The sequence below is a fragment of the Sus scrofa genome, unplaced genomic scaffold (assembly GCF_000003025.6).
Source record: "Sus scrofa isolate TJ Tabasco breed Duroc unplaced genomic scaffold, Sscrofa11.1 Contig1878, whole genome shotgun sequence".
In the NCBI taxonomy this organism is placed as follows: Eukaryota; Metazoa; Chordata; class Mammalia; order Artiodactyla; family Suidae; genus Sus; species Sus scrofa.
The window spans coordinates 2,087,348-2,100,992 of NW_018084968.1; the positions used below are offsets into that span (position 1 = coordinate 2,087,348).

A 13,645-nucleotide genomic window follows, 5' to 3' on the forward strand; every position below is an offset into this window, starting at 1 on the left:
AGCCAACCGGGAGCGAGCGGCTGGGGTCCCTGACAGACTGGCAGCGGGGCCCTCGCGAGTCACCCGCGGCTAGAGAGGTGTGCGGGTGAGTGTGTGCGCAGATGTCAGCCTCCGAAGCCCGTGCAGCCTTCAGGTCACAGCACGAGCGCCGGCCACCCCCAGCCCCCAGCCTCTCGGCGCCACGCGCCCGGGCACGCGGAGCGCGGGACTGCGGCGTCCTAGTGGCCGCGGGCGGGGCGGGCAGGGGCGGGGCCAGACCTTGGGACCCGCTGCCATTGGCTGAGCTCGGAGCCGGGGGCGGGGCGCCGGGCGAAGGCGGGTGAGCGGGCTCCAGCAGGCAGAGGCAGGCACAGGCGGCGGGACAGGCTGCTCGCGGGTTGCGGAGCGGGCGAGGGGGAGCCATGCGACCGGTGCACGGAGAACCGTTCGCAGGGGCGGCGGAGGGCGCCCAGGCCTAAGCTGAGCTTCTGCCACGGGACTGCTATAAGGAGCCTGGGCTCCGATCACTTTTAGGAGGGACCATTGACCTCGCCTGGCGGGAGGAAGGGGGGTGTCTGCCTCTGGGAGAGAGAAGGAGGGAGGAGCCAGAGGCCCCGAGAAAGTTCTCCTCCTCTGGGGGCCAAAGGGGTGAAGTGGGTGGAGGAACCGATTTAAGGCTAACTCGAAGCTGCGGAACCTTGGGGCGGCGTTCAAGGCCCCCTCCCACACGCGCGCGGAGCCGAACACCCTGCTCCTCCTTCAGCCGCTGGCGTCACCTCGCAGGGAGAAAGGAGCCGTCTCTGGGCGTCCGGGGACCTGCAAAGCTGAGGGCAGAGGAAGCGGCGCGGCGGAGCCGGGCAGGCACCCCCCAACCCGAGCAATCCCCTTCGGGGCGGGCGAAGCAGGTGGCATACGGGGCCAGGATAGGTTCGCTCACCCGGGATACGCACATACGCACGCACCCACAGTCACCTCCAAAGGACCCTCCCGGAGTCTCTAAGGACCCGGAGTCGCCCCTTCTGCCCTCTCCCCCCAACGCCAGAGCCCCAGGCGGGGCCCCCGGAATCGGACGTCCCCACGCCTCCGGGCACCTGGCTCAACAGGAGTCCCCCGGGTCCGGGCAGGGCAGGGCCGGCGGCGGCGAGCCGGAGCCCGCCCTGAGCCCGGGCCCCACTGAGCCCTCGGAACCCACCCATGGGACACCAGCTCCCCGTGTCCCCTCGCCCGGCCGCGCCCAGCCCTGCGCCCTGAGCCGCGCAGAGGAGGAGTCCGGCGCAGTGACCCGGGAGCCGCCGCAGACTCTGGAAGGCTCGGCGGCTGGAGAGCCAGGCGGTTCCCCGCACCTCCAGGCGCTTCCAGGCATCCCTCCCAGCCGCGCCAGAGGCCTGGCCCGCCATTCCCAGGTAGGAGAGAGACCCTCCATCAGAACTGGGAGCCTGGGGAAGCCGGGAAGCCAGGAAGAAAGGTTTGAAGCTTGGGTAGGGGAGGCCAGGTGAGGCTTTAGAGGACCAGCGAAAGTTAAAACTGTATGGGCACCTACTATGGTCCAGGGTAATCCCGCAACTTCACCTATTTAGAGAAAATGCAATTAGTGGAGTACCTACCATGTGTCAGGCTGGGTGCTTATCCCAGCAAAGAAAGACTTACTGAATTTCTTCCGTGTGCCAGGTTTGGTGCTAGAAGCTTTCCATTTAAGAGATCTGGAGCAACAGCCTGTTTGAAAATAAGGAAATTGAGGCTCAGAGAGGAACAGGCATTTCCGTCCTTTCCCCAAATATTCCCTCTCCCCTTCCCAAGCCAGCTTCAGCCTGCAAACCTGAACAAGGGTGGGGTGGGGCTGGGAGGGGGCCAGTTTGTGCCCCCTCCCCCACAGCCCAGCCTTGGCAAAGACCTCCTTTGAGAAGGGACGCTTAAGGAGTGCTTTTCCTGTCCAGAGTTCCTCGAGCTTTGGGCAAGGGTGGGGATGGGTGTTGGTGCAAGGGGTGGGTTTCCTGGGTGATCCCCTTCCCAGGAAGGCTTTCTTGTGCTCAGCTGGCCAGAGGGCCCCCAAGCACCTCTGTGGGGCTCTCTTCTCCTCTTGCCCCCGGCCCTGGCAGGATGGATGTTGCTCAGGACCTCAGGGAAGAGGGGAGGCCAGGCTGGGGTCGGGCAGCCAGCTCCGGAGCCCATGATTCAGGCTTCCCCCAGCTTCACAGAGACAAGATGGTGTCCCCCCGGATCTCTGCCTGCCCTCCAGCCCCTCCCCACCCGACAGCCCCCTGATTGCCAAGAGGAAGTGCCACAAAGAAAGGAACCTGCTTCCTGTGTGCCAGGAGCCCTGGGGGCCTCTTGACTTTTCACTGAGTTTCCAGGGCCATGCGGGGGGTTTGCTTCTAGCATTTGCTAGATGACCAGACCCAGTCATTTGCCCAGGGTTGCTGGGCGGGTGAGAGGTGGAGCGGGTCCGCTGGAAGCTGGTCCTGTCCGCTTTGACTCTGAGCTGTCAAGGGTGGTGAGATTGGCTTTTCCAAGCCCCCAGGACTCCCCTTGGTGTGGGCACGGAGGCCAGTGAATGCATATGTGTCCAGAGAGGCTGGGATGTGGGCTCTTGGAGGAGGCCCCAGGGTGTGGGGGAGGGAAGGGGGAGGGGGTCCCCACAAAGGTGGGATGCATCCAGACTCTCATCCTGCCGTCCTTGCCCCTCTGACTCCTCCATCTTCCAGATAGGCCCGCAGGTGCATTTGCTGGGAGCTGGACGGGCCAGCTTTGGGGGCGTCCTGAGCAGGGTGCCTGCCCCCAGCCGTCTGCAGCCAGAGAGAGGGGGGTGGGAATTAGAATAGGCCTCTGGGGTCATTCCCCTGCCTGACGCCAGCTGAGGCTTCACTGAGTCAGACACTGTTGTGAAAAAGACTGATTTGGGCCAGGGGGTGGGTTTTTCTAGGTAAGAGCCCAGACTGTGGAGCCAATGGCCTGATTCTAATCCTGGCTTGGCCAGTCATCTGTGTGGACTGGGGCAAGTGACTCAGCCTCTCCGACCTCCAGTGTCCCCGTCGGTCCAGTGGGTCGATGGCGGTCCCCTCTTCCTGGGACTCTTGTGAAGTCTTTGGAATAAAACACACAGAGCGCCCAGCATGATGGAAGCCTGCCTGGCTGTGGCAACTGTTCCCCCAGCGCGGCCCACCCCATCTCTGCTCCAGGCTCTTCTGCCCCCCCTCCCCACGTGCCTTCAGAATGACCCTGGGGCGAGGTCAGCTGAGCGTCACAGAACTTGCATCCGCGGACCTGTGCTGCTAGTGGTCCCCATGACCCACTCTCTGGGCCTCCCGGGCAGGGGACTCTACACTCTTGAAAAGCCCTTTGAGCTCTCACCCCTGCCTGTTCCTCATTGTGCAGGGTCAGCTTGGCTGTGGATGGAGAGAGGGGAGCAGGCAGTGAAGGAGGAGAGAAGCTGGGCCCACAGTGCTGCCCACAGTGCCTCCTCTGGGAGAGAAGACGGGAAGAAAGATGCCCTCCACCCCCCCCCCCCAGGGGGGCAGGCGGCAGAGCTCATGGAGGTGTTGTCACCTGATGTCCAGGTGTCTGGGTGCTTCACACAGCCCCACATGGCTGGGGCCCTGTGAAGAGTCACAGTCTTCTCTCAGAGAGGAAAGCCACAGATTTATCCCCCCCTTCCTTGCCCTTTTCTGGCCCTGTCCCTTTTCTCCCTGCCTCCTCTCTCTGACCCCCTGCCTCCTCCCTTTGACCCCCTGCCTCCTCTCTCTGACCCCCTGCCTCCTCCCTCTGACCCCCTGCCTCCTCCCTCTGACCCTCTGCCTCCTCTCTCTGACCCCCTGCCTCCTCCCTCTGACCCCCTGCTTCCTCTCTCTACTTCCTCAGGTCCATGGAGTTGCTGATGTTAGCACGTCTGTACCAGGAGCTCTGGGCTAGAGGCTGGAGCAGGTGGTGATGGAGATGCATGGTCCCTGGGGGCCGCTGGCCTCCTTCCCTCTTTCTGTAGATGGAGGTGACCACCAGCAGAGTCATGCTCCCCGCAGAGGGACTTGGGGAGGGGACTGTCCTGGCGTGGGGCCTCTTTCCCGCTGCCTCCATTGAAGGTCCAGTCTGGTTGCCCAGACCGGGAGGAGACTAAAAAAAATTCAGTGCTGTTGGCTCATAGCCCCCTATCTCCACTGCCCACCCAGCACAACCCCTGGGTCAGCTAGAAAGCCCCAGAAGAAAGTTTTGAAAGAGCTCCAAAAGGTAGAGCCATTTAGGAGTTCCCGTTGTGGCTCAGCGGTTAACAAATCCGACTAGGAACCATGAGGTTGTGGGTTCGATCCCTGGCCTCGCCCAGCGGGTTAAGGATCCGGTGTTGCCGTGAGCTGTGGTGTAGGTTGCAGACACGGCTGGATCTGGTGTTGCTGTGGCATAGGCCGGTGGCTATGGCTCCGATTAGACCCCTAGTCTGGGAACCTCCATATGCCGTGGGAAGAGGCCCTAGAAAAGGCAAAAAGACAAAAAAAAAAAAAAAAAAAAAAAAGGTAGAGCCATTTGGTTCATTCGCGTGCAGATCATTTATTGAGCACCTGCTGTATACAAGGCACTGAAATCCTATGGGATACATTCAAAGGCAGCCTCAGGCATGAGTCGTGGACTTGGAGTCACCATCCTGGCTCCCTTATTAACAAAATGGGCCCTTCCTGTAGACTTTTAAGCATCACCTTATTTGTGAAACAGGAAGGTGATCTGTACTTTCTAGGGAGGTGATAAGAAGACTCTTTAGCATGGGACTAAATGTCTGGGGTTGAATCCTTCCTTTGCTGCTTCCTGGCTGTGTACCCATGAGCAAGGCAGTAAACGTCTCTGTGCTTTAGTGTCCTCATCTGTAAATTGGGGTAGCCACCTACCTTCTGGGGTTGCTGAGGGATGAAGTGGGTTAATCCATGCTCAGCACGGAGAGTGCTCTGCATATATTAACTGCAAAATAAATGTCAGCTATTATTATTGTTCTATACTTAGCACCATGCTTGGCACACTGCAGGGCTTGGTGACTGGTGATGGTTGTCATGGCTCCAGGCCTGGGTCAGTGGTGTGCTGAGCAGGCTGATTGTGTGTGTCCCTTAGCAGTTTATTCATCGAGATCACCTTGGTAGCTTGGAATCGGCCCTGGCGGGAGTATTACGCCAAGGAAATTGACAAAGGCTACCAGTCAGAGCTCTTTAGAATGGTCTTTTGGGGAGCTGGTCGATGGCATGATGGCTCTCAGTCTGGCACAGCGAGCAGATGCAGATGCCCGAGAGTCCTGCATAAGTCATGTGCCGGAAGACCCATGCGCAGGAGGTGTCTCCACCTCACGCCTCTTAGCATCATGGCTGATGTAGAAATTTATGATGTCGAGAGTGCTTTGGGGCAAATGATTGAGGCTTTCCAGGCCACTTATAACCTGGGGCATCCCGGGCTGAGGACCAGTCAAAGCACTACAGCCCTTTGTGCAAACTGAGAAAAGGAGCCTTTTCTGAGCAGATGAACTGTAGGTAAGACATCCCCCTGGGTGCCTTGTGCAGTGCCCAGCCTGCACCACCATATGCGGCAGCCTGCTGAGGGCCGAGGAGATGGGTACTTCAGCGGGCCTGTCGCTGTTTGTAGCTCCTCTTCTCTAGAGAGAGGAGGGATCCCTGCTGGGTAGGTGGGAGCCCGGGAGGTCTTCAGAGAGGAAATGACATTGGAGACAGACAGGGGGAAGAGGGTGTTCTGAGGGAGGGGCTAACATGAGCCGAAGGCTGGAGGCAGGTCCCAGCAGAACTCGAGCTCACTGAAGGTTCTGGGGGGATTCCGGTGGGTGCTGGAGTAGGAAAGGAGCGTGGCTGGGCTGTGAACGGCCTTTGGGTGGGCCTGTTAGAGCCCCTGGAGGTTAACGTATCTCTAATTGGGGTTTGGAGCTTGGATCCACTTTGGCTTTTCCCACAAGACCAAGAGGCTCCCATAGAAAGTTCTGGGTATGCCCCAGCTCCATAAACCCTCGGGGCTGTGAGGGACTTGAGTCATTCATGGGTCCCTCGTCCAGGTCTCCAGTCTCCTAGAGGTGGGCAAATTCCCAGGGCCCAGGGAGTGCAATCACGGAGGACGTGACCTGGACCTGCCTTTCGCGTCCTCCTGGGAGGGCTGAAAGGCTCTGGCACCCCCTTTGCTTAAGAAGTGTTCTCTAGCGTCTTCCCCATGTCGTGTCCTGGACTCACATAGGCTCCTGGGAAGCCAGAATTGCGAAGGACAGATGGTCCAGACAGAGAACAGATTCCAACAAGAGTTAGCGTCTTTGAGATCTTCCCATGGGCCGAGCCTTTACAACAGCCCTACAAGTCAAGTCCATTTTATAGATGAGAAAAGGGACCCCTGGGCAAGTTAAGCTCCTGAAGCACAGTAGTGAGTCCGGGGTAAAGCGAGGACTCAAACCCCAGCAGTCCCATGCTGGAGTAAAGAAGGAGTGACAGAAGGCAAGGGTGGGTGAGTGAGGGCATGGGTGGATGGATGAAGGAAGAAAGAAAGAAGCAAGGGAGGGATGGGCAGGCAGAACTCCCAGGCCCTTAGAGAGACCCCCGTCCAGTGTTCCCAATGTCCAGACAGAAAACTGAGACTGGACAGGAGGCCTCCAGTAAGGGCTGCGAGGCCAAGGCTCCGGGCCACCTGACACCTGCATCCTGCTCTCTGCCGCAGCCCCGAGCCATGATGAAGACCTTGTCCAGCGGGAACTGCACGCTCAGCGTGCCAGCCAAGAACTCGTACCGCATGGTGGTGCTGGGCGCCTCGCGGGTGGGCAAGAGCTCCATCGTCTCTCGCTTCCTCAACGGCCGCTTCGAGGACCAGTACACGCCCACCATCGAGGACTTCCACCGGAAAGTCTACAACATCCGCGGCGACATGTACCAGCTGGACATCCTGGACACGTCTGGCAACCACCCCTTCCCCGCCATGCGCAGGCTCTCCATCCTCACAGGTGGGTGCCTGGGGTGGGCATGGGCGCTTGAGTACGTGGGCAGGTGTGTGTTCGGCACTTTACAGTGTGCAAAGTGCTTGCATGTCTGAGGGGAAGCTCACAAGCCTCCTTGCCCAGTGAGGGTCAGAGACGTGTTGCTGCTTGCGGAGCAAAGGATGGGGGCCGGGGCCCGATTCCGTTCTGTCTGACTCTGGATCGATTGCTCATGGCTGCCGGTGTTGCCGTCCGGATGAGGGGCCGATATTGACCCACTCGATACAAACTGTACCCTGGGCTTTACCTCCCCAGGGAATGGAGGGGCTGCTACCTTCTTCCTGTGGGAGCTGACCCAGCAGAGCTCTGGGGCCCGAGGTCAGTCTGTTGGGCTTAGGTCTGTTGAAACTCCAGGCCCTTGCCACCTCTCAGAAGGGCAGGGGCAGGACCCAGGCAGTGATCAGCCAAAGGGCCTGGTGGGGACCCTGCCCGGGCTAGGAACTCCCTGATAATCACAGTAACGACCGTGACCATAGCTAACACTTATTAAGAGCAGTGTGCCTGGGCAGGTTCTTACAGCCTGGAATGTATCTATTTAATCCTCGCAACTAACCTAGGAGATAAATACTTGCCTCCATTTGGGGAAATTGAGGCTCATAAAGGTTGAGTTATGCCAAGTGGTAACACAGCTGGTAAATGGCAGGCTAGCGATTATGCTTGATCACTGAGCTATCCTGTAGCCTCTTGGCCCTGAGGGCGATTGGAGGCATTGAGAGGGCAGGTGGAGATGTGAGATGGGGCCATGAGTTATGTCATTCAAGCAGTTTTGTGTGGGAGCTAAGGGGACAGGCCCAGGAACTGGTGCGCCTGGATCCGAATCCCAGGTCCACTGCTTCCTATGAGCAAGTTTTGTACCTCTGAGCAAGTGACTCTATCTCTTGGTGCCTCAGTTTTCTCAACTATAAGATGTTATCACATGAGCACCCATCCCAAAGGTCTTTGTGAGAATTAAATGCGTTAATATAGAAAAGTGCTTGGTGAGCAGCAGGTCAGTGGTCAGTACATATTGGTCTTGAAGTTCCTGTTCAAGGCTCAGCAGGGTAAGAACCCCACTAGCATCCATGAGGATGTGGGTTCGATCCCTGGCCTCGTTCAGTGGGTTAAGGATCTGGCATTGCTGCGAGGTGCGGCATCGGTTTCAGACGCATCTCGGATCTGATGTTGCTGTGGCTGTGGCATAGGTTGGCAGCTGTAGCTCCGATTGGACCCCTAGTCCAGAAACTTCCATATGCCGTGGGTGCAGCCCTAAAAAAAAAAAAAAGAAAGAAAGAAAAGAAAGGAAAGAAATGAAAATAAATATTGGTCTTAAGCCAGCATTTGCAGTGAGCCTTCGATGGTCTCTGCGGGGTCATTTCCTAAACCACGCCTCTGCCATTGCTGGGTGGTGATGAACGGAAGGAATGAGCATGTAACCTCCAGCCATCACTTACCCGGGCACATCGAGATAGCTCTGCAGCAAGAAACCTTGGCCATGCCCACCCCACCCCCCCACGGCCCAGCCAAGACCCCTCCTTGAGTGCCCTGGGCAGAGAGCTCCCTCTTCCAGGCTGTCCTTACTGGCCGTCTGGCCCAGATCACACTGGGACCGCCCCATCCCACGTGTTGGAGACGGGAATGTGTGGACAGAAGGAGCCGGGGGGGGACCTGGGTTCCAGGCCTGGCTCTACCACTTGGCGGCTTAGACACGTGACTGGAAGTCCGAAGCTCAGTCGTCCCTGCTGCACGTCGAGCATTCACTTCGCTTCCTCCCTGTGCGGCTGCCGGGACGCAGGAAAGCGCGAGTGGGGGGCACGTCCAGCAGGCAGTGGGTCTTGCACCCGTGTCAGCTCTCCCTGCCTTGGGGCGGAGACTGGGTGCCCACGGGCAGAAATAAGGCTCTCAGAGCGGGGAGAGAGATGTTGAGGTCCATGCGTGTAGTTCCAAAATTGATTTTTAAATAACAAATAATGCACACACGCACCCTCCTCTAGACCTATAGACAAGGTTTAAAAGCCTCCATGACCCATGCCCCCAACCCCCGACTCCTGCCCCCCGCTCCCCAGAGGTAGCCACCTCATCAGTCCCCAACCCCTGCCTCTCGTGATCACATTGGTATTCACATTTGTGTCCTCATAACAGAGGGTGTTTTATCTGTTTTTTTTTTTTTTTTTTTTTTTTTTTTTTTTTTTATGTGCGCATATCATTCTGGGCACATCTGTCTGCTGCCCGCCTTTTTCCCTCGCCAACCCGGGCCTCGTTTTCCAACCTGGTACTGCTGGTGCGCAGCACATTCGGAAAGCCATTAATTCTGCTGCCAGCTCTCCTTCCAGCTGCCAGCCAGGCGTCACTGAAGCTTGGCATCGCAGCCTTGCATTTGAATATGTCAAGGCCGCCGAGTCCTCAGGGGCCCAGGATTAGCCTAACGGGATGGGTTTGGCAGCCCAAGTGGAACCGGTTGCCAGGCCGGCCGGTGCTGCCTTGCAAGTGCCTTTCTGAACAGCCCACACCATCCTCCTTTGTGTCCCATGCTGTTCATGCAGCCACCCACCATGTGCCCTGGCGAGGTCTCCCTCTGGTCCAGAGTGCATCAGTGGCTGGAATGGGCTTCTGAAGGTGGGGTGTGCTGTTTGGCGGGGTCCAGAGGAAGGAGGCAGCAGTGCTCCTGGAAATGCTGGATTCTTCTCTCAGAGAACTTAGGCCAGTCCCTGGCGCCTCCAAGCCTCGGTTCTGAGATCTGAGAATCCTGGGATCTTGACATCTCCCTGCAGGTTCTTAAGCGTTTATGCCAAAATGCAAAAAGGCGATGTGAGTGTGAAATTGTGGTCACTGTCGTGAGATCTGGAAATTGGGATGGAGGCACCAGCCCTCTCTCACCCTCCCTGGCCCCTGTGACCTCCCCAGCATCCCTGTTCCAAAGACCCGCACTAAGGGATGCAGCAAGTTGTAGCAGGGGTAGCACAGGTCTCAGAGGCTGGCATTCGCGTATCCATCCGTGATTTGTTCCAGAAGCATGGGGCGGCTATGTGTGCCAGGTGCCATCCAGGTGAGAATAGAATGGGCTCTACCTCTTGGCCGAGCCATGCCTGAGCTGTGTGATCTTGGGCTGGTTGCTCACCCTTTCTGAGCCTCAGTTTGCTCACCTATCACATGAAGGTAGTGACATCTCCCTCACAGAGGTTGTGTGAGGAGTCCAGGGGAACCCAGGCGCCTCTTGAAGGTGCTTGTCCTCCTTATCCTTGTGAGACCCAAGATCATTGAGCATGTGTCACTCTCCATTCATTATACATCTTGGGTCAAACCCTCAAAAGCATCCTGTACTGGACAGACAGGGAAACTGAGGTTTAGGGAGGTGGCGTGACCCGCTCAAGGCTGCGTGGCTGGTGAGTGGATGGGGCAAGAGGTTAACCTAGGCCGGCCTGATGCCAACACGCTGAGTTCCCACTGGACGTCAGGTGCTATTTCAGGCCTTGGGGATGTGCTGAAAAAGACAGCAAGGCCCCTGTTCGCGTGGAAATTGTATTATTATTCTAAGCTGTCCACACAATTTCCTAAGTCACCCGTGCCATCTCCAGCCCCGCAGGGAAACTTAGGGCAGGTTCATTGTGTTTGAGCCAGGCTGTGCCACGTGCGTGCCCCATGACAAGGGCTTTAACCCTCTGGGCCTCCGTCTGCTGCTCTGGAGAATGGGGGCGTCATAATATCATAAGAGCAGTCCCCCGCAGGGTCACTGCGACGGTCAAGTCCAGGGAGCCGGGAACTCACCTGCGAACTCACCTGGGGCTCTTCTCCCCCCAGGCGATGTCTTCATCCTGGTGTTCAGCCTGGATAACCGCGAGTCCTTCGACGAGGTCAAGCGCCTCCAGAAGCAGATCCTGGAGGTCAAGTCCTGCCTGAAGAACAAGACCAAGGAGGCGGCGGAGCTGCCCATGGTCATCTGCGGCAACAAGAACGACCACGGCGAGCTGTGCCGCCAGGTGCCCACCACCGAGGCGGAGCTGCTGGTGTCCGGCGACGGGAACTGCGCCTACTTCGAGGTGTCGGCCAAGAAGAACACCAACGTGGACGAGATGTTCTACGTGCTCTTCAGCATGGCCAAGCTGCCGCACGAGATGAGCCCCGCGCTGCACCGCAAGATCTCCGTGCAGTACGGGGACGCCTTCCACCCCAGGCCCTTCTGCATGCGCCGTGTCAAGGACATGGACGCCTACGGCATGGTCTCGCCCTTCGCCCGCCGCCCCAGTGTCAACAGTGACCTCAAATACATCAAGGCCAAGGTCCTCCGGGAGGGCCAGGCCCGAGAGCGGGACAAATGCACCATCCAGTGAGTGGGAGGGACCCCGGGGTGGGGCTTGGGCGGTGCCTAACGGGAGGTGGCCACCCCCCCCCAGAGGCTTGCTGCCCACATCCACCCCCCTCCCCAGGACACCCCAACAGCAGTCACGTTCCAAGACCTTTGGCGCCAGACTGGAGGACCCCGGCCTCTAACCTCTATACAGTCTCCTGCCTTCAGTCACTTCCTTCCAATTCCTTCTTTCCACCGCTCCCCCTTGGTGTCGGCTTCTCCGTCGGGGGTGGATCTCTGCCAGGCGGGGGTAAGGCTGGGTGACATATGGATGTATGCCTGGACCCAAGTCAGAGCTCGCCTACCCTTGCAAGAAACGCTGATGCCAGAGGGGCCAGGACGCCTGCATCTGTTGGAGCCATGGGGCACATCACAGGTGAAACCATACCCAGAGCCCGCTGAGAGAGGGCTCTGCTCTCCTGGTGGAAGTCCCGGCTTGCTTTAGGTGGCAGCTGCAAGTCCCTCCTCCCCCCCCCCCCCGCACCCCATCCTGAAGCTCTCACCCTCTGGCTCAGCTGTTTCCATCCCCCAACTCGCAAGGTGGCCCCCCGCTGTCCCCGCCACTGAGCTAGGGGCGTCTGGGGGTTGGAAGGTGGGCGTGGCTACGGCACCTGGACCGCCCATCTCCCGGGACCGCCTTCCTCAGCCTCCTGTGCCAGGTTCCTCTCGTCTGCTGGATGTGCTTTGTCGTCGCAGCCATCATGTGGCTCCCAGTGGAAATGGACATTGGTGTACTGTACAAGCTGAGTGACCCCTCGGCGGCCAGGCGCCCCGTCTCCACTTGGGACCCCTTCCAGTACCGCTCCCTGACCTTGTTCCCGAGCTGGACACTGCCCGCCTACCGAGCTTCAGCATTTACACGTGCACAGTCAGAGCAGGCTGGGGCTGCTTCTCCTCCTGCCCCTGGTCACAGAGGAGGCCAGAGGAGGCGGCTGAGATTCAGAGGGTCAAGTGACATGCCCCAGCTCCGCCTCTCGGCTAGTTCAAGGCAGAATTCCACCTGGAGCCAGGCTGTCCTCTGCTGTGCTTATTCCTCAAGCGTTCATTGAGCACCTTTGGGTGCTGAGTCCACTGCGTGCGTGGAAGCAAAGAGGATGAGCAATGCACTTTACACCCCAAGGCCCAGCTTCCCTGGCTCTGACCTCTCCCCCGCCTCCCCCGCCCCCCGGCCTCTGCCCACCCCTCCTGTCCCACTGCCTCTTGCACATGCAGCTGTTGGGAGGCGTGGAGGAACAGCTGGAAGCCAGAGCTGAGCCCAGGACAGGTAGATGAGAAGGATGCAGGGTGGGCCTTTTCCTTGTGCCAGGTATTGGGCTGTGCTGGGCATCAGGCGTGGTGGGTTTTGAATCTGTGGACCAAAGGCTCTTGCCATCCGCTCTTAACAGATGCATTTTATATTTTAAATCTCCTTGAAATTCTTGAAGTCTAAGTCCACAGGGAACCTTCTGTGATTATCCAGTGAATCTTTCTGAGGCCCAGAGAGGGTACATAACTTGCCCCAGGTCACACAGCTAACCTATGAGTGGCAGAAGCAGGGTTAGGTCCGGGCATTCGGCACACACCATGACATGCCCCTCTCCTGATGCCGTCCCAGCCCCTGGGGACTCTGGGGATTTGAGGTGTCGTCTCCCCGTCCCTCTCCCAAGATCGGCCTCTGAGGGCTCCTGTAGATTCTGTGTACATTGTACTCATGTATATACCTACACATGCACGTGAACACACAGATACACACGTGCCTGGCCTCAGCTCTGCACCCCCCCACTCCTTCCCTGAGCCCTGCTGCTCAAGGCAGCTGCTCCGACCCTGCTTCTGTGCCCCTGCCCAGCCCCAGCCCCAGTCCTCTACGTGGACCAGGTACCTTGGCCAGGACAGGTGTGTGGCTGGTCTCACCTGGTCACACCCCTGCTTCCCCATATCTCTGTGTACACTCTCAATTAAAGTGGGTTTGTTTCTAAGCTGTGTCCTTGACTTTGTGTATTTTCTATATTTCCCAGAAAAGGTGTGGCTATTCCCCGAACCAGGAGCCTGCCTTTCCCTTCCCAAATTGCACCTGCCTGGTGCCCTCGCCCTGCGTGTCAGCCCTAGATCAGCCTTCAAGGTTAAGTACCCAGAGGAGGGGGAATAAAACCCCAAGACAGGAGGTTACACCCCTCTCGGCCCTGCGGTTCTCCCTGGGCAGAGGGGAGGGGAGGGACTCAGCCACACACCTGCTGCGTGATTGACACACCTCATTCGTATCTTCCAGTCCCGCCAGAGACGTGCTCCTTGTGTTCACCCCCTCCTGTGGGGAGGAATTAGGTTCTGAGAGCTCAATATCTCGTCCAGGATGGCACAGCTAGTGAAGTGGCAGGTCAGAAACTGGA

At 58.5% G+C, this 13,645-nt stretch overlaps 1 protein-coding gene across 3 annotated transcripts; it reads left to right on the top strand.

Annotated features, from left to right (window-relative positions):
* Positions 1-321: 321 nt before the first annotated feature.
* Positions 322-13,238, top strand: RASD2 (RASD family member 2). Of its 3 annotated transcripts, none has more exons than XM_021081470.1 (3): positions 322-1,382; positions 6,649-6,928; positions 10,736-13,238. In XM_021081470.1, the coding sequence occupies exons 2-3, from the start codon at positions 6,658-6,660 to the stop codon at positions 11,263-11,265; spliced, it is 801 nt and encodes a 266-aa protein (XP_020937129.1). In that variant the 5' UTR covers positions 322-1,382; positions 6,649-6,657; the 3' UTR covers positions 11,266-13,238. The 3 variants fall into 3 exon arrangements, with proteins under 3 accessions (XP_020937129.1, XP_020937130.1, XP_020937131.1); XM_021081472.1 differs by lacking the exon at positions 322-1,382 and adding an exon at positions 4,458-5,471 and having other exon boundaries at positions 10,736-13,237; XM_021081471.1 differs by lacking the exon at positions 322-1,382 and having other exon boundaries at positions 1,402-6,928; positions 10,736-13,237.
* The last annotated feature ends 407 nt before the right edge of the window (positions 13,239-13,645 follow it).

Excerpts from the sequence above, each read along its gene's own strand:
- RASD2 (XM_021081471.1), top strand. The coding sequence starts at position 6,547 with ATGTCCAGACAGAAAACTGAGACTGGACAGGAGGCCTCCAGTAAGGGC. Across the intron at positions 6,929-10,735 it reads CAGGCTCTCCATCCTCACAG|GCGATGTCTTCATCCTGGTG; the intron begins GTGGGTGCCTGG and ends TTCTCCCCCCAG.